Raw genomic sequence first — 24,769 nt, 5'->3', positions numbered from 1 at the left:
GGGAGGCTGAGACTGGAGAATGGCATGAACCCAGGAGGCGGAACTTGCAGTGAGCCGAGACTGTGCCACTGCACTCTAGTCTGAGTGACAGAGTGAGACTCCATCTCAAAAAAAAAAAAGAATTCTAGAGACTGGGAGCAGTGGCTTACACCTGTAATCCCAGTACTTTGGGAGGCAGGGGTGGGAGGATCGCTGAGCCCAGGAGTTTGAGACCAGCCGGGCCAACATAGTGAGACCTGTCTCTACAAAAAACAAGCAAAGTCAGCTGGTCATGGTGGCATGTGGCATGTACCTGTAGTCCCAGCTACTTGGGAGGGTGAGGCAGGAGGGTTGCTTGAGTCTGGGGGGCGATTTCAGTGAGCCAAGATCACACCACTGCACTTCAGCGTGGGTGACAGAGCAAGACCCGGTCTCAAAAAAAATGAATTCTAATACATTTTGAATGAAGATCTTTCTCCTTCATTCTCATATTTGTACTATGTAGCTGAAGTAACAAGGTGGAGAGTTTCATGTGGATTACCTAAGGCCTTGCATAGCAAAGTATTGATTGAGGCAGAATTAAAATCCAAAGATTCTTGACTCCTACTTTGTGTTTCTTTCTAAGAACTTAACCATTTTTTTGTAATAGGATGCGTTAGGGAGTGCTAGGAAACAGGGTTTCAGGAGTGTGGATATTGGAATCCATTCTCCCAATTTTATTTTTATTTTGTTTTATATATTTATTTTGAGACGGAGTTTCACTCGTATGCCCAGGCTGGAGTGAAGTGGTGTGATCTCGGCTCACTGCAACCTCTGCCCCCCGGGTTCAAGCTATCCTCTTGCCTCAGCCACCTGAGTAGCTGGGATTACTGGTGCTCACCACCATGCCCGGATAATTTTTGTATTTTTAGTAGAGACGGGGTTTTACCATGTTGGCCAGGCTGGTCTCGAACTCCTGACCTCAGGTGATCCACCTGCCTTGGCATCCCAAAGTGCTGGGATTACAGGCGTGAGCCACTGTGCCTGGCCCCATTCTCCCAATTTTGTTTGGCCTTGAAAATAGGAGTGCTGAATGGATGGGCAGAAGAACCTGTTCTACCTGAGATGGTATAGGTCTGGTAGTCCTGTCAATGAGTCAGCCAGCCTTCTGGGCTGTGGCCACTCCCTAGGCTTTAGAGCTTTGTGATTATTGCCATAGTCTAAGGACGAGCCCCAACAACTCCTGTTCTGAGCTCTGGCCTCATCTTCCATCAAAGGCAACAGATTCAGACAGGCCACTTGGGGTGGTCACCTAGGAATCTGGCAAAGTACCATAGCAACGGAAAGCCTCTCCTTAAATCAAGCAGAATTTGGGATATGGCAAGAACAGGCTCTGCTCACACATGCCTCTCCTTGGTGGGGTGTTCCTTACAGTGCTGATTGGAAGCAATGGTTCTGTGAATCTAGGAGCAAATATTGCCCATGAAGTTGTTATTTGCATCATTTCTAGATTCTGGCACTGTGGGGGCAGACTTCATTTTGGCAACAGATACTAGAATTCCATTCCAGGATTACACACTTTATCTGGAACAAGTTGATATCCAGAAGGTTGTAGGGGTAAAGTTCATCATCCAGGGGTAAGAAATTGAGTTGCTTTGCTTAAAAATGAAACTGGCTGGGCATGGTGGCTCATGTCTGTAATCCCAGCACTTTGGGAGGCCGAGGCGGGCAAATCGCTTTGAGCTCGGTAGTTGAGACCAGCCTGGGCAACATGGTGAAACCCTGTTTCTACAAAAAATTTAGCCGGGCGTGGTGGTGTGCATCTGTAGTCCCAGCTCCTCAGGAGGCTGGGGTCGAGGATCACTTGAGCTCAGGAGTTTGAGGCTGCAGTGGGCTGTGATCTTGCCACTGCACTCCAGCCTGGGCAAGAGAGCGAGACCCTGTCTCAAAAAACAAAACTGAAGAAAGAGTTGAGTCAGAAAGATTGACATGAGCCTGCAAATGGTTTCATATCTTGTTCTTATTCTCGTTAGTTTCCCTCAGGGATGGAAACTAAGGTGAATATTTCTTTCAGAAGCTCAAGAGGCCACAGTGGCCAGTTGTAGGAATGAGACTTTTAAATCATGGGCACCTCAGTGTTCTGAGGATTTAATTTCTTTTTCCCTTCTAATTATCTTCCCAGGCAGTAGGAGTCAAGTGAGTCACCCTTTCTCCTCTTCCCCAGGCGGAAATTGAAGTGACAACTTAGTACTAGGGAGGGGCTCTGACCTGGATGACTGGTTTTCAGTTTCTCTCCCTCCCTCTTAAGGAACCTAGGATATCAGGCTTTGGGGTGAGGCAGTGCAGGAACTCTTCTTTTTGCTTATATTCCACTCCAAACCCTGCCAATGTATGGAGATATCTTTTCTGAACCAAAGAACTCATAGAGGAAGAAGCTTCCATGGGGGGCTTTCTTTGAGGATGGTATAGAACTGTGACTGAAGGTCTGTTTAGTCCCTATAATTGAGGCCCTCGCTCCAGCTTCATTATTTTGTCTTCTGACTGTGTACTGATATATCAAGAGAACCAAACAGCTAATTGATATTTACTATCTAAAAAGCCTGGCATATAATAAATATTAAAAACTTTTTAAAATGAATGGCTGAATGGAATTTGAATAAATAGATGATGGTGGTAAAGATTTGTGAGATGCTTTGTGACAGTTTTGTCTCTTATCTTTAGTTTACTTATATCTCGTTAAGGAACTGAGTTCCTCCAAACTGCTCTGAGTCAGTGTCAGGGCTGTGCTTTCTGTTTTGGTGGGTGCAGATATCTTTTCTTCACAGAATCCAGGACTGCTGTGGATTATTTCTCTGGAATCATATGCTGTCTTGTCCTCCTGTCCTCTTCTTCCTTTCCTTCAGTGAGTTCTTCCTGTCCTTTGACTGGTCCAGATAAAGGGGACAAGGACAGATGCTGTCCTCATTCTGGAGATTAAGTTCTCAGCCACAAAGTAGATTAGCGTATTTAGCCACTGTCTTGGTAGTGGGAAGTTCTCCCTGAGCTGTGACGAGAGTGTTTGATACTACTGACAAAACAAGCAGCACATCATGTTTTTCCAAAACTTCCAGCTCCCAGGAAATCAGCAGAGAAAGGAAGAGCTCTTGAAGCATTCCTATGTAGATTCATATCCTGAAAGAAACTGAGTTTAATTCTGGACTAGAGAATTGTTTTTTGGTCAAGAAAAGTTACCTTGAAGCATGTCTCTTGAGTTGATTGCTGTGGAATACTGGGTATGTTTGGATAGTTTCTTTTTCCTACAAAATTGAGGACTTCTTTGGTCTGATAGTCTCTATCCTCCCCCATTCCTGCTTCATTTTTAGACATCAAAGAGTTTACTTCTGTGTCTTGATATCCATTCTCATCTGTGTTTTTTTTTTTTTTTTGAGACGGAGTCTCGCTCTGTCGCCCAGACTGGAGTGCAGTGGCCGGATCTCAGCTCACTGCAAGCTCTGCCTCCCGGGTTCACGCCATTCTCCTGCCTCAGCCTCCCAAGTAGCTGGGACTACAGGCGCCCGCCACCATACCCGGCTAATTTTTTGTGTTTTTAGTAGAGACGGGGTTTCACCGTGTTAGCCAGGATGGTCTCGATCTCCTGACCTCGTGATCCACCCGCCTCCGCCTCCCAAAGTGCTGGGATTACAGGCGTGAGCCACCGCGCCCGGCCTCATCTGTGTGTTTTAAAAGAATTTCCCAACCTTAGGAACTGGCCTCTAGTTGAATAAACTCTCAGGCATATCCAATACAATGAAGAAACTTTAGGCACTTAAGTGGTTCAGAGTCACCTGGCAAGGGGGAGCGGGGGCTAGAGAGGTAGGTGGTATCCCATGCTTTGGGCCAATGTGCAGGTCAGTGGGACATAGCTGGGATCGCGAAACCTCAGGCTGCTCCAGAGAAGGGAGTGTAGCTGGTATCAGTTACATAGTTAGTACCTAGTTCTCATGTCTGGTTAGAAAGGAGATAAGGACAGATCTCAAAACATGTGGCAAGATCCACAGGGTAAGAATGAATCTGAAGCACAAAGACTTTAGTGCAAGGGGTTAAGATGGGAGAGATTCTGAGTCTTGTACTTTTATCTAAAGTGAGCAGTTCCCATAGGAAGCTAGACTCACTTGGTGGGAAAGATAAAGATAATAATTTGGGGTGGCAAGGGTAAACCACACAAGATTTATCTATAGGTAGGGGGCTAAGTCTTTACTGATTTTTGTATGTATGGTTCGTGTCCAAAATATTAGAGGCAACCCCTCATTTTCTTTATTGTCTGTGCAGGTGTCCAGGACTAAGCCTGTATGTGTCACCTGCAGTGCCCATCTACAGTGCAACTTTGCTTCTCTATGTGCTGGCCAACGTCAGCATGGCCACCTTCATGGACCCAGGGATTTTCCCTCGAGGTAAGATCTGCTTCTGTCTTAAAAGCACCTTACACTGCCTTTGAAAAATAATGATTTGGCCCTACGCAGTTGATCTTGGGCCTTAAGAGTTCTGGGATTTTGGGATATGAAAAATAATGATTTGGGCATACGCTGTTGATCTTGGGCCTTAAAGTCCGGGGATTTGGGGATACTTTTATCCTTCTCTGATGATGAAAATCAGGTCAGGGCCTTCAGGAATGTATGTCATAACTTCTAGTCCTATGATTCACTTTGGGTCAAATCTTTGAGTTTTAGTTATTTGTTCAGCAGAAATTTATTTAAAGCATATGGGTTGGATGCTATTTTTAGGTACAGTAATACCCACAGTGAATTAAGACACTTATAACAGTGTGATGCAGACTATAGTGGAGGCATGAGCAAGGTTCTGTGAGAATATAAAACATTGAGAACGAAGAAATATGAGAACATATTTTGCCCAAATAAATTGGGGAAATGCTTCTGAAAATAGGTGGGAAGGACTTTAACAAGTAGAATATAGGAGGGAAGGGCATTTTTAGGCAGAGGAAACAGCACATGCAGAAGCTTATAGCCATGAAATGGCAAACTTAGTAGGAGGATGTTATGCATGGTGCGACCAGAGGGATGGGAAGTAAACCCAGAGCCAAATTGTCAAGGACTTTATATACTAAGTTAAATAGATCATACTTTTTCCTTTGGATAGGAAGAGGTCTTTAATTGGAGGACTTAACATCAGTATTCCTTTTAGAAAAATAATTCTTATAAGAATTATAGGCCAGGCGCAGTGGCTTATGCCTGTAATCCCAGCACTTTGGGAGGCCGAGGCGGGCGGATCACCTGAGGTCAGGAGTTTGAGACCAGTCTGACCAACATGGTGAAACCCCATCTCTACTAAAATTACAAAAATTAGCCGGGCATGGTGGCGGGTGCCTATAATCTCAGCTACTCAGGAGGCTGAGGCAGGAGAATCGCTTGAACCCAGGAGGCAGAGGTGGCAGTGAGCCAAGATCGCGCCATTGCACTCCAGTGTGGGGGACAGAGCAAGACTCCGTCTCAAAAAAAAAAAAAAAAAAAGACAGCTACCTTTTGGGAGGCTATGGAAATAAACCAGATGAGAACTTGAATTCAAGGCTGGATTTACAGATTTTTTAGTAGTAGACTCAACAGTTTTTCATGACTTTTCATGATTTTATTTGGCAAGAGAGAGAAAGTGGAGGAATTATCTAGAGTAGTTTCAAGGTTCATAACTGGAAGATAAGTTGAATACTGATTTTTATAAACCAAAATATGAGATACAAGAATGTCAAACGGGTTTGGAGGGAAGACAGAGAATAAATACTCTTAGACATGTTGAATTTGATATACTTGAATCAGCCAGGTAGAGTTACCCAGAGGGCAATTGAATAGTCAGTGTTGAAGACCTTGATTTAATAATCTTCATCCATGTGATATTTGAAGCAACAGGAGTAAGATTGTCCAGAGAAAATACTGTGAGATTATGAAAGAACTGAGGTTAGACCTGATCAGCACTGACATTTCTGTAACGATCAGAGGAGGAGGAAGAGGAAGGATTGAGTAAGAAGAGTTAGTAGGAGGAGAAATAGAACAAAGTGGGAACTAAGGAAAATTCATCAAGTAGCTGATGGTTGACAGTATTGAAATTAGAGAGCTCCAATAGTATGGAAACTCAAATTTCCCATTTTTTTTGATAACTAAGAAATAATTTTTTTTTTTTTTGAGACAAAGTCTCACTCTGTCGCCCAGGCTGGAGTGCGTGCAGTGGCACAATCTCGGCTCACTGCAGCCTCCGCCTCCCGGGTTCACACCATTCTCCTGCCTCAGCCTCTCGAGTAGCTGGGACTACAGGCGCCCGCCACCACGCCCAGCTAATTTTTTTGTATTTTTAGTAGAAACGGGGTTTCACCATGTTCACCAGGATAGTGTCGATCTCCTGACCTTGTGATCCACCCGCCTCGGCCTCCCAAAGTGCTGGGATTGCAGACGTGAGCCACCACGCCCGGCCTGTTTTTTTTTTTTTGAGACAGGGTCTCACTCCGTTGCCCAGGATGGAGTGCAGTGGCGTCCTTACGGCTCACTGCAGCCTTGACCCCCTGGGCTCAGGTGGTCCTCCTGCTTCAGCCTCTGGAGTTGATGGGACTACAGGCACGGGCCACCACACCCAGCTAATTTTTCTATACCTATTTTTGGTAGAGATGGGGTTTCGCCACGTGGCCCAGGCTGGTGTCAAACTCCCAGGCACAAACAATGCATTCGCCTCAGCCTCCCAAAGTGCTAGGATTATGGGCATGAGCCACCACACCTGGCCTGAAATAATTGATTATAACAAAAATAGATACATGTGTGTATGAGGAAGAGATACTGCTAAATTTCTAAGTTGTATAGGTTTGGAAGGCAGTGAGTGAGAAATGAGAAAAGAGGCAATGAGTATCAAAATTACTCTTTTTTTCTTTTTTTTTTTGAGACACGGTCTTACTCTGTTGCCCAGGCTGGAGTGCCGTGGTACAATCTCGGCTCACTATAACCTCTGCTTCCTGGATTCAGGCAATTCTCCTGCCTCAGCCTCCCGAATAGCTGGGACTATAGACTCCCACCAGCACGCCCAGCTAATTTTTGTATTTTTAGTAGAGATGGGGTTTCCATATTGGCCAGGCTGGTATCGAACTCCTGACCTTGTGATCCGCCTGCCTCAGCCTTCCAATGTGCTGGGATTATAGGCATGAGCCACTGCGCCTGGCCCAAAATTACTCTCTTAAGAAGTAAGCTGGCTAGGCACAGTGGCTCATACCTATAATCCCAGCACTTTGGGAGGCTGAGGTGGGCAGATCACCTGAGGTCAGGAGTTTGAGACCAGCCTGACAAACATGGAGAAAATCCATCTCTACTAAAAATACAAAAAATTAGCCGGGCATGGTGGCATATGCCTGTAATACCAGCTACTTGGGAGGCTGAGGCAGGAGAATTGCTTGAACCCAGGAGGCGGAGGTTGCAGGGAGCTGAGATCTCGCCATTGCACTCCAGCCTAGGCAACAAGAGTGAAACTCTGTCTCAAAAAAAAAAAAAAAGTCCAAAGAAAAGCCATGAAGGCAGAAGTTGGAGTAATACCGTATGGGAGAAGGAGAGGGTTTTTTAGGATAAAGAATTTAACTTGTTTGTGGCGTGAAGAGATGGAACCAGAGGAGAGAGAAGCTGAGATTGAAGAAAGGTGATAATTGAAATTGGACTTTTAGAGGAAGGAGATGCTTTCCAGTACATATCTGAAGGTTCTGCTTGCAGAAGAAGTAGGCTCTTTCTGGAATAGGAGGGAAGAGAACCATCATCAGCGGACTAAAAGGTGGAAAGAAGATAAGTTGACAAAGGTTGTCACTGATGACATGTAGTTTTCCTCTCAAATGTGAGGTTATTTTGCAAGAGTGAGACAAGTAGTTTCGGGCTAGCAACTCTGGTAAGATGAAGTGTTTCTGAAATTCACTGTGGGCTGGGCGTGGTGGCTCATATCTTAATCCCAGCACTTTGAGAGGCCAAGGTGGGTAGATCACCTGAGGTCAGGAGTTCAAGACCAGCCTGGCCAACATGGTAAATCCCCGTCTCCACTGAAAAACACAAAAATTAGCCCGGCATGGTGGCTGGTGCCTGTGATCCCAGCTACTTGGGAGACTGAGGCAGGAGAATCGCTTGAACGGGGAAGGAGGAGGTTGCAGTGAGCCGAGATTGCACCATTGCACTCCAGCCTGGGCAACAGAGCAAGACTCTGTCTCAAAAAGAAAGAAAAAAAGAAACTCATTGTGCTTCCAAAGCCTATATCATTGTGCTTCGTTTGTGACTTCCCTTCAAAGATTGAAGTGAGGGTGAGGGAAAGGAACTTTGTGTCCCTAAAGCCAAGGCAGGCTATTTTAATGAGCCTTTAATATTCATTCATCAAATATTTATTGATGTAATATGGAAGGCACTATGATGGTCATTTGGGGTGATGTTTTTAAGAAGGTCATTGCTGGCCAGATGCGGTGGCTTACGCTTGTAATCCCAGCACTTTGGGAGCCCGGGGCGGATCACTTGAGGTCAGGAGTTCGAGACCAGCCTGGCCAACATGGCGAAACCCCACCTCTACTAAAAATACAGAAATTAGCCAGGTATGGTGGTGCACATGCCTGTAACCCCAGCTCCTTGGGAGGCTGAGGCAGGAGAATTGCTTGAACCTGGGAGGTGGAGGTTGTGGTGAGCCGAGATCGCCCCATTGCACTCCAGCCTGGGCGACGAGCAAAACTCCATCTCAAGAAAAATAAATAAAAAATAAAAAGGTCATTCCTTTCAAATAGCTCAGACTAGAAAGGAAGAGAGGAAGACACCTCTATAAACAAATACACTGTGGGCCAGGTGCAGTGTCTCACGCTTGTAATCCCAGCTCTTTGGGAGGCCCAGGTGAGTAGATCACCTGAGGTCGGGAGTTTGAGACAAGCCTGACCAACATGGAGAAACCCTGTCTCTACTAAAAATATAAAATTAGCTAGGCGTGGTGGCGCATGCCTATAGTCCCAGCTACTTGGGAGGCTGAGGCAGGAGAATCGCTTGAAGCCTAGAGGCGGAGGTTACTGTGAGCCGAGATTGCACCACTGCACTCCAGTGATAGTGCGAGACTACATTTCAAAACAAACAAAAAATACATTGTGATAAGTTGTAAGAGTAATCAAAGAGATCATTTCTGGTAGATGATGATGTAGAACGATCAGACGTTTCAAAATAAGGAGCATGTCAACTGGGCATGCTGGCGCCCATCTGCAGTTCTAGCTACTTGGGAGGCTGAGGTTGGAGGATCAGTTGAGCCCAGGAGTTCAGGGCTCAGTGAGCTGTGGTTGCAGCACAGCACTCCAACCTGGGTGATACAGCAAGATTCTCTTAAAAGAAAAATAGCATTTGAATTTTTTCCCTTTAAAAAAAAAAATCTTTTTTTGAGACGCAGTCTCACTCTGTTGCCCAGGCTGAAGTGCAGTGGTGCCATCTTGGCTCACTGCAACTTCTGCCTTTCGGGTTCAAGCAATTACCTCAGCCTCCTGAGTTGCTGGAATTACAGGAGCGTGCCACCATGCCCGGCTAATTTTTGTATTTTTAGTAGAGATGGGGTCTTACCATGTTAGCTAAGCTACTCTGGAACTCCTGACCTCAAATGATCCAGCTGCCTCGGCCTCCCAAAGTGCTGGGATTACAGGCATGAGCCACTGTGCCTGACCAAAAGAAAAAATCTTTTATTTAAATATTTTAATAAGTACTGCACATTCATTATGTACAAAGTATAAAAAAGACAAAACATTACCTATAATTTCACAGACCAGAGCTAACTACTATTGTGGTATATATCTTCGCAATATTTGAAGACTTAAAAAATATGTGTGTATATTTATGTATACCATGTATCTGCAGTATATATTTATGTGTGTGGGTTTTTTTTTTTTTAAGACAATGTCTTACTCTGTCACCCAGGCTAGAATGCAGTGGCATGATCTTGGCTTACTACAACCTTTGCCTCCCAGATTCAAGGCATTCTCCTGCCTCAGCCTCCCAAGTAGTTGGGATTACAGGCATGTGCCACCACCCCTGGTTAATTTTTATATTTTTTTTGTAGAGATTGGATTTCACCATTTTGGCCAGGCTGGTCTTGAACTCCTGGCCTCAAGTGATCTGCCCTCCTTGGCCCCCCAAAGTGCTGGGATTATAGGCATGAGCCACCACACTCGGCTGTACAGTTCTTTACCTAGCATTTCTTGCCATGTAAATATGAAAAAATGCTATGAAATGAAATCAGTAAAATTTGAAAACTTAATTTTTAATCCCACACTATCATTTATTTAATTTTTCCTTCCCACATTTTTTTTTCTAGGTTAATAAAAAATAAAAATTGCTCTGGGTGCGGTGGCCCATGCCTGTAATCCTAGCACTTTGGGAGGCTGAGGCGGGTGGATTGCCTGAGCTCAGGAGTTTGAGACCAGCCTGGGGAACACGGTAAAACTCTGTCTCTACTAAAAATACAAAAAATTAGCCGCCGAGGTGGCATGCGCCTGTAATCCCAGCTATTGGGAGGCTGAGACGGAAGTATCACTTGAACCTGGGAGGGGGAGATTGCAGTGAACCAAGATCACGTCCTTGCATTCCAGCCTGGGCAACAGAGCAAGACTCCATCTCAAAAAACAAAACAAAAACCAAAAAAAATTGCTAATTGTATATGAGAAGGCAAATAATGTCTTTTAAGTTTTGAAATGGGATGGTGGGTTTCTGATAGCTGAAAATTGAGAGAAAGGGCATTTATGCTTGTGCAACAAATAATACTGAAATACGTATATATATAGAAAATTCATAGAGTAGGGGAAGACATTTTGGAAAGGGATTTGGTTTTTTTCTTTTTTTTTTTTTAAGATGAAGATGAAGTCTCGCTCTGTTGCCCAGGCTGGAGTGCAGTGGCGTGATCTCAGCTCACTGCAACCTCCGCCTCCCGGGTTCAAGCGATTCTCTTGCCTCAGCCTCCTGAGTAGCTGGGACTACAGGCGCACGCCACCACACCCGGCTAACTTTTGTATTTTTAGTAGAGACGAGGTTTCACCATGTTGGCCGTGCTGGTTTTGAACTCCTGAGTTTAGGCAATCCGCCCTTCTTGGCCTCCCAAAGTGCTAGGATTACAGGCATAAGCCACCGCAGTTGGCTGGGCAAAGGATTTGTGCCTGGGAAAAAAAGGTTGATGTTAGTTCCTCTCTTGAATTGCTATAGTTCACTCATATAAATATAGATACTGAACTCTTATGTAAACTCATTATGTATGTGCTTTGATATGTAAACTATTTGTTTAAAATATATTCATATACTTAAGCCAAATAACACCAGCAGATGCATACAAGAGCTACCTCGAGTCATTTTATCTTGAACCTCACTTCCCAATGCAGAATAAATTGCTTCCTCATCCGTGTTCCCATAGTGTTGTATAAAAACCTGACCTCACAGTCTTACAGTTCCTAGTCCCTAGTCTCACTCATTAGAATGTGAATTCCTCAAAGGCAGAAGCTATATTTTAAACATCATTGGATCCCTAGCAGTTACTACGGTTCTGGCATAATTGTTTTTAATTGACTTTTCCTCTCTACAGCTGAGGAGGATGAGGACAAGGAAGATGATTTCCGAGCTCCCCTTTACAAAACAGTGGAGATCAAGGGCATCCAGCCACACATGAAATGGTGTGCCACCTGCCGCTTCTACCGTCCCCCTCGATGTTCCCACTGCAGTGTCTGTGACAACTGTGTGGAGGTAAGCACCCTAGGTGGGGTAAGACTTCATGCTTAACCTTCACTGTCTTCATCCTAACCATATAATAGATTCTTAGCTTTGGATGTGGTATAGTCCTGTCTAACTAGGTTGGCCACATGGTCCAGCTCTGTCACATGGTGTTAGTAATGACATAACATGAGAGGCAGAGCATAAATATTATTGCAGGAGGGAAGCTTTAACTCAGTATGGGCGTAGACTTTCTTTTTTATTTACTTATACTTTTTGTAGTGATGAGGTCTCCCTGTGTTGCTTGGACTGTCTCAAATTCCTGGCTTCAAGTGATTCTCATGCCCTGGCCTCCCAGAGTGCTGGGATTACAGGCATGAGCCATTGCACCAGCAGGGTGTAGGCTTTCTTGACACTAAGATTTATAGTTCTAGCCTTCTAGCTGTTGGCTCATCTTTGGTTATTTATCCTGGCTTTGAGTTTTCTCTTCCAGAAAATCATGCCGTTGCATTTCAATTTGTTGTAGTTCTTTTCTTGCCTGTCCTTCTGTATCCCTTGTCCTTTTTCCATTCCATTTTCACTTAGCTGTAAGCAGTTACCTGCCAAATTCTCCATCTAATCCTCTTTTCTCATGAATCTTGATGTTTTTGCAAAGCCGCTGACATTCGTCACTTTTAGAGTTCCTTGGTCACATAGGATAAACTTTGAGAACTGGCCTTGGCCTTTTCATTTTTTTTTTTGGGAAGTGGGGTCTTGCTATGTTGCCCAGTATAGTGGCTATTCACAGGCAGTCATCATAGTTCACTACAGCCTTGAACTCCTCGGCTCAAGCCCCAGCCTCCCCAGTAGCTGGGACTACAAGTGTGCGCCACTACGCCTGGTTTGGCCTTGGCCTTTGACCAACCTCTGGAGGGTCTCCCTTGCAGATTTATAGAGCAAAATAAACTGGATTTAATTTTGGACTAATTGATGACCATGATCATAAATTACTAAAACCAAAACTTAGCTGCCATTTGTTTCTTTTCTTGACAGAAGTAATTTAATGCTATGGTCCAGGGATGCCTCTCATCTGTCTCTTTTTGTCCCTAGGAATTTGATCATCACTGCCCCTGGGTGAACAACTGTATTGGTCGCCGGAACTACCGTTATTTCTTCCTCTTCCTCCTTTCCCTGACAGCCCACATTATGGGTGTGTTTGGCTTTGGCCTCCTTTATGTCCTCTACCACATAGAGGAACTCTCAGGGGTCCGCACGGCTGTCACGTATCCTTCAAGGCCTTTTAGGTTGTGGGATTGGAAGGGGGAGGAATGAGGGCTGAAGGGAAAATGGCTGCAGTAGGAGCTGGGGAAAGTGAGATCATGTTGCTCTGTTCTCCTTAATTGTTTGGCATCAGAATGGCAGTAATGTGTGTGGCTGGCTTATTCTTCATCCCTGTAGCTGGCTTCAAGGGATTTCACGTGGTGCTGGTGGCCAGGGGACGCACAACCAATGAACAGGTATGGAGAGAAGTGACGAGAGACCCCTGAAGAGCAGAGCATGTGTCTTTAGCCCTCTGATTAGTGTGCAGTGTAGTGCTTCCATAAAGAGATGCTTAATGAATACTTTTCATGATTATGTAGAGATTAATGGTAGGGAGTGAGGTAGTCCTAGTTCCTCATGTAAGCATAGAGGCCATGGAAGAATAGAGGCCATTTCTCACATATACACCATGGAATACTATGCAGCCATAAAAAAGGATGAGTTCATGTCCTTTGTAGGGACATGGATGAAGCTGGAAACCATTCTGAGCAAACTGTTTCAAGGAGAGAAAACCAAACACCGCATGTTCTCACTTATAGGTGGGAATTGAACAATGAGATCACTTGGACACAGGGTGGGGAACATCACACCCCGGGGCCTGTTGTGGGGTTGGGGGGCGGGGTGGGGGAGGGATAGCATTAGGAGATATACCTAATGTAAATGACGAGTTAATGGGTGCAGCACACCAACATGGCACAGGTATACATATGTAACAAACCTGCATGTTGTGCACATGTACCCTAGAACTTAAACTATAATAAAAAAAAGAAAAGAAAAGAAAAGAAACTCTCAAAGAGATACTAAGACAATAGAGATAAAGGCTGAATTTTGCCCTAAAATATCTTTTTTTTTGAGACAGAGTCTCACTCTGTTGTCCAGGCTGGTGTCCAGTGGTGTGATCTTGGCTCACTGCAATCTCCGCCTCCTGGGTTCAAGTGATTCTTCTGCCTCAGGCTCCCAAGTAGCTGAGATTACAGGTGTGCATCACCACGCCCAGCTAATTTTTGTATTTTTAGTAGAGACAGGGTTTCACCATGTTGGCCAGGCTGGTCTCGAACTCCTGACCTCAGGTGATCCACCCACCTCGGCCTCCCAAAGTGCTAAGATATCTTTTGTAACAAAATAATGTCTATCTCCAAAGAAACTCTTGGATGGTTTGGCATCATCACCTGAAATATCAATTGAGAGATCCAAACCAAACTGAAATTAGACAATATAGCATAAAGAATAAGATGATAGTTTTTTAAACAATACTCACCACAGAACTTGGTATCCAAATAATAGTATTCTTTATTTAGTTTGTCAAAAAATTATATTAATAGTTTAAAGTGTAGCAAGACATATATGTATATGTATATATGCGCTCATATGCATATATTTAAGATCTTCCTGCAAAAAGAAAAAAAAAAGAATAGAGGCCATTTCTTAGTTAACAGACATTTACTGTATGCCCACTGGATACTGGAGAATTTAGGCTCTCAGTTTATAGAAACAACAAAAGACTTGGGCTAGCCCTCAAGAAACTTACAGTGCTGCTTACAGGAAAGCAATGATTTTTGTGCATGTAATAGTAGCTAACCTTAATTGCTTTTTTTTTCTTTTTTGAGACAGAGTATTGCTCTGTCACCCAGGCGGGAGCCCAGTGGCTGGGGTGCAGTGGCAGGATCTCGGCTCACTGCAACCTCTGCCTCCTGGTTTCAAGCAGTTCTCCTGCCTCCGCTACCCAGGTAGCTGGGATTGCAGGTGCCTGACAGCACGCCCGGCTAATTTTTATATCTTTTTATGGTAGAGATGGGTTTTGCCATGTTGGCTGGGTTGGTCTCGAGTTCCTGACCTCAGGTGATCCACCTGCCTCAGCCTCCCAAAGTGTTGGGATTACAGGTGTGAGCCACCATGCCCAGCCCTTAATTGCTTATTCTTTATCTTAGTTTTCAATATTTAGAAAGCTATCCCATTTTATATGAGGAAACAGGTTTTGGGTCAGTAACCATGAGGTAGACCTAGGATTTGAACTAAGGACCCTGACTGTAGATTCCCTGCTCTTAACCATAACCTATATAAATTTCTTGTGTTTTGCTCATTTGTATATCCTTCAGATAGTGAGTGCACAATAATTTGTAATAGATTTGTATTTTGGCCTTTGGAAGTCAAGGTCTCATCTTCTAACCTGGTATTTTTTTCCTCCCTCTAGGTTACGGGTAAATTCCGGGGAGGTGTGAACCCCTTCACCAATGGCTGCTGTAACAATGTCAGCCGTGTTCTCTGCAGTTCTCCAGCACCCAGGTACACCTATCCTTTTGGTCTAGTGTTTACCATTGGTCAGAACTTTTATCTTCTTTGGGCTTGTTCTGGTAAAGGAGGGGTCTGGTGGGAGACAGCCTTTAGGAAGGGTTCTCTATCTTAGAATGGTAAGTACCTACATGACCATCCTTTAGTGCAGTGGTCTGTAACCTTTTTGGCAGCAGGGACCGGTTTCATGGGAGACAGTTTTTCCAGAGATGGGGGCTGGGGTGGGGTGGTTTCAGGATGAAACTGTTCCACCTCAGATCATGAGGCATTAGATTCTCATGGCTGGGTGTGGCGGCTTACACCTGTAATCCCAGCACTTTGGGAGGCCAAGGTGGGTGAATCACTTGAGGTCAGAAGTTCGAGTCCAGCCTGGCCAATATGGTGAAACCCCGTCTCTACTAAAAATACAAAAATTAGCCGGGCAAGGTGGCAAGCACCTGTAATCCCAGCTACTTGGGAGGCTGAGGCAGGAGAATAGCCTGAACCTGGGAGGCAGAGGTTGCAGTGAGCTGAGATCACACACATACAACCTAGATCCCTTGCATGTGTAGTTTACAACAGGCTCCTAGGGTTTGCACTCCTAGGAGAATCTAATGCCTCCACTGATCTGACAGGAGGTGGAGCTTAGGTGGTAATGCTCGCTGGCCCACTGCTCACCTCCTGCTGTGTGGCCCAGTTCCTAACAGGCCATAAACCGGTACTGGTCTGCAGCCCAGGGGTTGGGGACCCCTGCTTTAGTGGACACTGTGAATTCCATTGATATTCTTCAGGTATTAAGGTAAATCTCCTTTGAAAATTGAGAGTGAATAAGATACACTCTAAAGTGCTTTCCTTGAGCTAGGTATCTGCTCACAAAGGCCTAGTCTTGCTGCAGTCCTTCACAGAATCAAAGAAATCTGTTTATTGCTAAGTAAGTGATGACCAAAACTGCAATTACTTTTGCACCAACCTGATAAAAATGCTTTATGCAAACTGTAGATACTTGAAAATAAATGAATGAAAGCTCTCTCTCTTGACACTTAGGTATTTGGGGAGACCAAAGAAAGAGAAGACAATTGTAATCAGACCTCCCTTCCTTCGACCAGAAGTTTCAGATGGGCAGATAACTGTGAAGATCATGGATAATGGCATCCAGGGAGAGCTGAGGAGAACAAAGGTGAGGAATTTAGGGAAGTCAAGCTAGATAACATGGAAAACTAACTCAAGGCAAAGGGATGGAAGCTTGCTTTAGTTTTCTTTTTTTCTTTTTTTTCTTTTGAGACAGAGTCTTGCTCTGTTGCCCAGGCTGGAGTACAGTGGTGCGATCTCGGCTCACTGCAAACTCTGCCTCCCGTGTTCAAGCAATTCTCCTGCCTCAGCCTCCAGAGTAGCTGGGATTACAGGTGCCTGCCACCTTACCTGGCTAATTTTTGTATTTTTAGTAGAGATGGGGTTTTGCCATGTTGGCCAGGCTGGTCTCGAGCCCCTGACCTCAGGTGATCCGCCCACCTTGGCCTCCCAAAGTACTGGGATTACAGTCATGAGCCACCGTGCCTGGCCTATATTTCTTACAGTGTTTATCACTTACTGATCTGTGTTAAAATTACTTTAATACAACTCTTGTTTTCTACATTGGATTTTTTCTTTTTTTGAGAGGATGTCTTGGTCTCTTACCCAGGCTGGACTCCTGTGGTATGATCTCAGCTCACTGCAACCTCTGCCTCCCAGGTTCAAGCGATTCTCATGCCTCAGCCACCCAAGTAGCTGGGACTACAGGCGCATGCCACCATGCCCTGCTAATTTTTGTATTTTTGGTAGAGGCAGGATTTTCCTATGTTGGCCAGGCTGGTCTCGAACTCCTGACCTGAAGTGATCCACCTCCCTCAGCCTCCCAAAGTGCTGGAATTACAGGCGTGAGCCACTGCACCCGGCCCTACATTAGACTTTAAGTTCATTAACAATAAAAAATGAATTCATTAATTTCCATGTCTTCATAGGACTTAGCAGCTTACAGCTAGATGGTAGGAGCTAAACAAGTAGTTGTTGGTTTACATGGGCAAATAAGTGACAGAATTAAAACCTTTTGTAAACCTTTCTTCTGCCAGGTACAGTAACTCATGCCTATAATCCCAGCACTTTGTGAGGCTGAGATGGGAAGATCGCTTGAATTCAGGAGCTCAGCCTGGACAACATAGCGAGACTCCATCTCTAAAACAGAGTAAAATAAAAAATAGAAAACTTTTCTGGCTGAGTGCAGTGGCTCACGCCTGTAATCCCAGCACTTTGGGAGGCTGAGGTGGGTAGATCACCTGAGGTCAGGAGCTCAAGACCAGCCTGACCAACATGGAGAAACCCCATCTCTATTAAAAATATAAAATTAGTTGGGCGTGGTGGCCCTTGCCTGTAATCCCAGATACTTGGGAGGCTGAGGCAGGAGAATTGCTTGAAGCCGGGAGGTGGAGGTTGCAGTGAGCCGAGATCATGCCCGTTGCACTCCAGCATGGGCAACAAGAGCGAAACTCCATCTCAAAAAAAAAAAAACAAATTAGCCAGGTGTGGTGGCACATGCCTGTAATCCTAGCTGCTTGGGAGGCTGAGGCATGAGAACTGCTTGAACCTGCAAGCCAGAGGTTGCAATGAGCCAAGATCACACCACTGCACTCCAGCCTGGGTGACTGAGCAAGACTCCATTTAAAAAAAAAAACAAAAAAAAACTTTTCTTCATCTAGTACTATACCCAAACTGATTCTTGTGCCTTGTCTTCCAGTCTGGTTTAGAAATATATGATAGGCAGTGGCTCATGTCTATAATCCCAACACTTTGGGTGGCCAAAGTGGGGTGGTATTGCTTGAGGTTAGGGGTTCAAGACCAGCTTGGACAACATGGCGAGACCCCCGTCTCTACAAAATAAAGTAAAATAAATTAACTGGGTGTGGTGGCATGTACCTGTAATCCCAGCTACTTGGGAGGCTGAGGTTGAAGGCTCAAGGCTCAAGGGAGCACTTGAGCCTAAGAGTTGCAGGCTGCAGTGAGCCATGATCGTGCGTGTGCCACTGTACTCCAGCCTGGGCAAGAGTGAGACCTTGTCTCAAAAGAAAAAAAAGAAAAGGAAATACATGAGAATTGACTCCCAAATACCTCTCTTTTATATCAATTTAATAGTTTGAGTTGCCGTAATGCTCAATTTCCAAATCTGACTTTTCGCTCCCCTCATCAATCCAGTCTAAGGGAAGCCTGGAGATAACAGAGAGCCAGTCTGCAGATGCTGAACCTCCACCTCCTCCTAAGCCAGACCTGAGCCGTTACACGGGGCTGCGGACACACCTCGGCCTGGCTACTAATGAGGGTAAGGGCTGCCTTGATTTGTAAGATACTAGAACTAGGGGCAGGATTGAGAAGGTTATGAGCTTTAGAGGACATGCGAGGGCTGGGAGATATTACTTGTGTTGTGACTTTAAATACTCAACAGTTGGTACTTGTGCCACTTTGCAACTGGAAGAGAAGAGATGCCATTTAGCTATTGGCAGTGAATGGGACTTTTGCAGGGAAAATGGTCAGCCTCTAGGCAGACCAGAGAACATCATAGGACCTTTTTGGTGCATTTACCCACCCTGAGTTCTGAGCTGGTTTGAGTCTTTAGTCTTGATTTCAGCGAAGGGTATATCCCTACCTTGTCCTCTACCTGTACTTAAGGAACCCTAGGCAGATAAAGTGAACCACTCATAGGCTAGACACAGTGGCTCACACCTGTGATCCCAGCACTTTGGGAGGCCAATGCAGGAGGATTGCTTGAGCCTAGGAGTTCAAGACCACCCTGGACAACATAGCAAGGCTGTCTCTACAAAAAATAAAAAAAAATTAGCTGGGCATGGTGGCATATGCCTGCAGTCCAGCTACTCAGGAGGCTGAGGTGGGAGCCCAGGAGTTCAAGGCTCCAGTGAGCTATAATTGTGCCACTGCACTCCAGCGTGGACAGCAGAATGAGACCCTGTCTCTTAAACCAAAACACCGCTTGTAAAGGAGTGCCCCCTTGGCCTTTTTTCTTGCAGATAGCAGCTTACTGGGCAAGGACAGCCCCCCGACACCTACCATGTACAAGTATCGGCCGGGTTACAGTAGCAGCAGTACATCAGCTGCCATGCCGCATTCCTCCAGCGCCAAGGTACTGAGTACTCTAAGAGGTGGGGTAATAACATGCCAACTGACTGGACACGGTGGCTCATTCCTATAATCCCAGCACTTTGGGAAGCCAAGGTGGGCGGATCACAAGGTCAAGAGATTGAGACCGTCCTGGCCAACGTGGTGAAACTCCTTCTCTACTGAAAATACAAAAATTAGGCCAGGCGTGGTGGATCACAAGGTCAGGAGTTCAAGACCAGCCTGGCCAATATGGTGAAACCCCATCTCTACTAAAAATACAAAAATTGCGGGATGCAGTGGCTCATGCCTGTAATCCCAGCACTTTGGGAGGCCAAGGCAGGCGAATCACGAGGTCAGGAGATCAAGATGATCCTGGCTAACACAGTGAAACCCTGTCTCTACTAAAAATACAAAAAAATTAGTCAGGTGTGGAGGCTGAGCCAGGAGAATGGCGTGAACCCGGGAGGCGGAGTTGCAGTTAGCTGAGATTGCGCCACTGCACTCCAGCCTGAGACCTCGTCTCAAAAAAAATAAATAAATACAAAAATTAGCTGGGCGTGGTAGTGGTGGGGCACCTGTAATCCCAGCTACTCAGGAGGCTGAGGCAGGAGAATCGCTTGAATCTGGGAGGTAGAGGTTGCAGTGAGCCGAGATTGCGCCACTGCACTCCAGTCTGGGTGACAGAGTGAGACTCCGTCTCAAACAAACAAACAAAATTAGCTGGACGTGGTGGTATGCACCTGTAGTCCCCGCTACTCAGGAGGCTGCAGTGAGCCGGAGATCCCACCGTTGGATTCCAGTCTGGTGACAGAGTGAGACTCCACCTCAAAAAAAAAAAATTAAAAAAAGAAGGTCGAGCATGGTGGCTCAAGCCTGTAATCCCAGCACCTTGGGAGGCCGAGGTGGGCAGACCACCTGAGGTCAGGAGTTTGAGACCAGCCTGGCCAACATGGTGAAACCCTATCTCTACTAAACACCTATCTCTACTAAAAATACAAAAATTAGCTGGGCGTGGTGGCGGGCGCCTGTAATCCCAGCTGAGGCAGGAGAATCGTTTGAACCTGGGAGGCTGAGGTTGAAGTGAGCCAAGATTGTGCTATCACACTCCAGACTGGGCGACAGGGTGAGACTCTGCCTCAAACACAGACACATACACACAAAACACATGCCAGCTGTTATGGGAAAAAAAGATTAGGGGAAGGGAAGAGAAGAAAACAAAGGACATTTCACTAATTGTTGGCATTCGTGGAACTGAATCTCCTTGATACTGTGTCCTTCATCAGACTGGGCAATATAGCGTAATAGATTAGTGCTTGATCTGAGTTTATAACCCAGTTCTGCCCATGGGCGAGATACTTAACCTTTGTATGCCTTGCTTTCTGTATCTGAAAATGAGATGATATTTGTTTGAATTCAGTTTTTCTTGAGGGATTAACCCACATAATGCATGTAAGAGTTCTAAGCATATTACTGGCACATAATACTCTTTTTGACCAACTCCTTGGGCTCTGGGGTCTAGCTTCTGTCACAAGAGGAGCACTAAGAGCCTGCTTTACTTTCTTCCTTAGTTGAGTCGTGGGGACAGCTTGAAGGAGCCAACCTCAATTGCAGAGAGCAGCCGTCATCCCAGCTACCGCTCAGAGCCCAGCTTGGAACCAGAGAGCTTCCGTTCTCCTACCTTTGGCAAAAGTTTTCACTTCGATCCACTATCCAGTGGCTCACGCTCATCCAGCCTCAAGTCAGCCCAGGGCACAGGCTTTGAGCTGGGCCAGTTGCAATCCATTCGTTCAGAGGGCACCACCTCCACCTCCTATAAGAGCCTGGCCAACCAGACACGCAATGGAAGCCTATCTTATGACAGCTTGCTCACACCTTCAGACAGCCCTGATTTTGAGTCAGTGCAGGCAGGGCCTGAGCCAGACCCACCTTTAGGCTATACCTCTCCCTTCCTGTCAGCCAGGCTGGCCCAGCAACGGGAAGCTGAGAGACACCCACGTTTGGTGCCAACTGGCCCAACACACCGAGAGCCCTCACCAGTCCGTTACGACAATCTGTCGCGCCACATTGTGGCCTCCCTCCAGGAACGAGAGAAGTTGCTGCGCCAGTCACCCCCACTCCCAGGCCGTGAGGAAGAACCAGGCTTGGGGGACTCAGGCATTCAGTCAACACCAGGCTCAGGCCATGCCCCTCGTACTAGTTCCTCCTCAGATGATTCAAAGAGATCACCTTTGGGCAAGACTCCACTGGGACGCCCAGCTGCCCCCCGTTTTGGCAAGCCAGATGGGCTAAGGGGCCGGGGAGTAGGGTCCCCTGAACCAGGCCCAACGGCCTCATACCTGGGCCGATCGATGTCTTACAGCAGCCAGAAAGCCCAACCTGGTGTCTCTGAGACAGAAGAAGTGGCCTTGCAGCCATTACTGACACCCAAGTAAGTATTAGTACTATCCTGACCCTTAGCCATTTCAAACTGGCATACTGCTCTGCAAAAGCCATCAGGGCTTCTGTTGTACATCCTAATGTAGGTGGACCCAGGGGTATCCTGGTAGCTCTTTATTTTCACTTTGACTCCACCTGCCTTCATGGGCAATTCCTGTTAAGAGACTGAAGATTAATACTTTTTCCATAATCCTATCTTCCTAAAAGTATTTGCCTGGGAGTAAGTACATGTTATAGCTGTTACTAGAGAGTAGCAGTAAATAGGAGAGATTGGGAATCAGGCTTATTTTAAGCAGGGCAATAAAGGGGGACGTTTGGGTAAGAAAGTATGGATATAGAAAAGAACACCAATTTTTTCTTTGAACCTTTGAAACTGTCTCCCTTCCCAATGTTTTGTGTACCATTTCCTGACACCTGTCTCGTCTCTTCTTTCCAGAGATGAAGTACAGCTGAAGACCGCCTACAGCAAATCCAACGGGCAGCCCAAGAGTTTAGGCTCAGCCTCCCCTGGCCCAGGCCAGCCATCTCTCAGTAGCCCCACGAGGGGAGGAGTCAAGAAGGTGTCAGGGGTTGGTGGTACCACCTATGAGATTTCGGTGTGAGCCTTCGGCGCCTCCCCTCCCCAACGCCTCTGCGCCTACACCAAAGGGCCCCAGGTGGCCACCTTCCTTCCCTCAAGGGGCTCCCCTCCCCTGCATGGACATTTTTTAAACCACCAATTCCAAGAGGATGAGGAGTGTTTTCTAAAATGCAGTGGGCTTGGGGAGTCGGAGAGTTGGGGCCCTGAGACTGGGGTAGCAACCCCCTCCTCTTATCTTTTAAGACCTTCCCTTCCTTGATCCCTGGACCAGACTCGGTGGACATTTGTGCAATTGCTCGCCCTGGAGGGAACCAGATCATTTTTAAACCAGAAATAATTTTTTTTATTATTGTTACGGATTCTATTTTTTTCCTCTTCTGCGTTACCAGGTGTGTGTGTACATATAATATATATATATATATATTATAAATATCAAAGAAATTATATATCTATCCTGGGATGGGAAAATGAGGGAGGGATACATATATGGAGGGGGATCTTACTCTTCCCATTCCTCAGACCAGCAGGAAAAGAGGGGAGACGTCAGTCTTTTCCCTGTGGTTCCCTCTCATTTGTTCCAGTTACTAAGGAAATAGCATCCTCTGTTGGTGCTAAGTGTGATTAGGAAGAAGCCTGGGGAGAGGCAAGTCTGGGATTTTGGTCACAAGAGGGAGGGACTTGGAGAGGAGAATTAGTTTTCTAGGCTCATTGGCATTTAGTTTCCCTAGGAAAGGGGTCAAAACTTCAAGACACTGGTGGTGGGGGGAGATCAGGAAAACAACTTGGCCTAGCTCAAACAATATTGGATAATCCCCTCCTTGGGGAGAGGGATTAGAGTGGGCTCCTCCTACTAGCCCCTTGGAGCCTCCCCTAGCTTACACGGTTAACTTGATTTTAAAATCCAAGGCCAGGAGAGAAGAATCCAAAAAGCAATATTTTTCATCACATGCCAAAAATGGGGGATAGAGAGAAGGAGTGGCAGGCCTAGGCCCCTCCAATTGTCCCTTGGGGGTTACCCCTCAGCCCACCTCACTATGGTGCTGGGTAGAGGGGATACCTGGGTTCTAACCTCTAAATAGGGGAGATCCCAGCCTCCACAAAGAGGCCCTTTTATTTTTTATTCTGATTAGCCATTTTAAACCAACGAGGAATAAAAAGAAATCCTGATCTAACCAGCGCCCCCTGACTTGTGTTATTTTGTCTGGTTGAGACAAGGTGAACGATTTCTGGTGGGAAGTTACCACAGTGACAAACTCATAAGCTTCTCTGGTCCCAGCCCTTCTTTAGGCAAGACTATAATGAAATTAGCCACTTAAAACAAATACTACTAAAAAAATAGAGACCGAGTGTGGTGGCTCACGCCTGTAATCCCAGCACTGAGGGAGGCTGAGGCAGGAGGATCACATGAACCCAGGAGTTCCAGGCCAACCTTGGCAACATAGAGACTCAATTTCTAAAAACAACAGGTCCTGTTTTTATTTGGGTAATTTGATTAAAAAATACCCGGAAAAAAAGTCTCTTGAAACCACCAAAGCTGTTATTTGAAAGCTTAGAGAACTCTTAAAAGTTGTTTCTTTCTTCTTTTAAGAGACAGGGCCTCATTCTGGTTGCTTAGGCTGGAGGGCAGTGGCACAATCAGATCACTACACCCTCAAACTCCTGGCCTCAAGGGTCTTCCCACCTCAACCTTCTGAGAAGCTAGGACTTACAGCGGCATGCCACCATGCTTATTTTTTTTTTTCAGTAGAGATAGGCTCTCGACCAATTTTGCCCAGGCTGGTCTCGAACTTCTGGCCTTGAGCAGTCCTGCCTTGGCCTCCCAAAGCGCTGGGATTACAGGCATGAGCCACCATGCCCAGCTACAGCTGTTTTTTGTTTTTTTGGTTTTTTTTGAGACGGAGTCTCGCTCCCCAGGCTGGAGTACAGTGGCGTGATCTCGGCTCACTGCAAGCTCCGCCTCCCGGGTTCACACCATTCTCCTGCCTCAGCCTCCCAAGCAGCTGGGACTACAGGCGCCCGCCGCCACGCCTGTCTAATTTTTTGCATTTTTTGTAGAGACGGGGTTTCACTGTTAGCCAGGATGGTCTCGCTCTCCTGATCTCGTGATCCACCCGCCTCCGCCTCCCAAAGTGCTGGGATTACAGGCGTGAGCCACCGCACCGCGCCCGGCCTACAGTTATTTTTTTAATACAGGATTTAGTCTCTGGAAAGTAAAGCTAATTTTGGAAACAGCCAAAGGTGAGATAGATACGAAAGCCTGTTGAGAGCAGGTTAACTAGATACTGGTGTCAGTTCAATTAGATAGACTGTCTTCTATTGGACAAAAGCTGTGCTCTTAATTTTCAGTAGGTAGGCCGGGCGTGGTGGCTCAAGCCTGTAATCCCAGCAC

At 45.9% G+C, this 24,769-nt stretch overlaps 1 protein-coding gene across 2 annotated transcripts in view; it reads left to right on the top strand.

Annotated features, from left to right (window-relative positions):
* The window catches only part of ZDHHC5 (zinc finger, DHHC-type containing 5), a 33,849-nt gene extending 10,292 nt beyond the window's left edge, over window positions 1-23,557 (top strand). Inside the window, exons 3-12 of one of the 2 annotated variants that reach the window (XM_011998665.1) lie at window positions 4,267-4,388; window positions 11,533-11,690; window positions 12,747-12,919; window positions 13,051-13,153; window positions 15,148-15,239; window positions 16,269-16,401; window positions 18,447-18,570; window positions 19,274-19,386; window positions 20,933-21,792; window positions 22,237-23,557. In XM_011998665.1, the coding sequence (XP_011854055.1) occupies window positions 4,267-4,388; window positions 11,533-11,690; window positions 12,747-12,919; window positions 13,051-13,153; window positions 15,148-15,239; window positions 16,269-16,401; window positions 18,447-18,570; window positions 19,274-19,386; window positions 20,933-21,792; window positions 22,237-22,402 (2,044 nt within the window). In that variant the 3' untranslated portion in view covers window positions 22,403-23,557. The remainder of the gene's footprint in view (window positions 1-4,266; window positions 4,389-11,532; window positions 11,691-12,746; window positions 12,920-13,050; window positions 13,154-15,147; window positions 15,240-16,268; window positions 16,402-18,446; window positions 18,571-19,273; window positions 19,387-20,932; window positions 21,793-22,236) is intronic. The other variant, XM_011998666.1, reaches the window with a different exon arrangement.
* Window positions 23,558-24,769: the final 1,212 nt, after the last annotated feature.

The sequence above is a fragment of the Mandrillus leucophaeus genome, unplaced genomic scaffold (assembly GCF_000951045.1).
Source record: "Mandrillus leucophaeus isolate KB7577 unplaced genomic scaffold, Mleu.le_1.0 Scaffold578, whole genome shotgun sequence".
NCBI classification, from domain to species: Eukaryota; Metazoa; Chordata; class Mammalia; order Primates; family Cercopithecidae; genus Mandrillus; species Mandrillus leucophaeus.
This window is presented reverse-complemented; position numbering and strand designations above follow the sequence as displayed.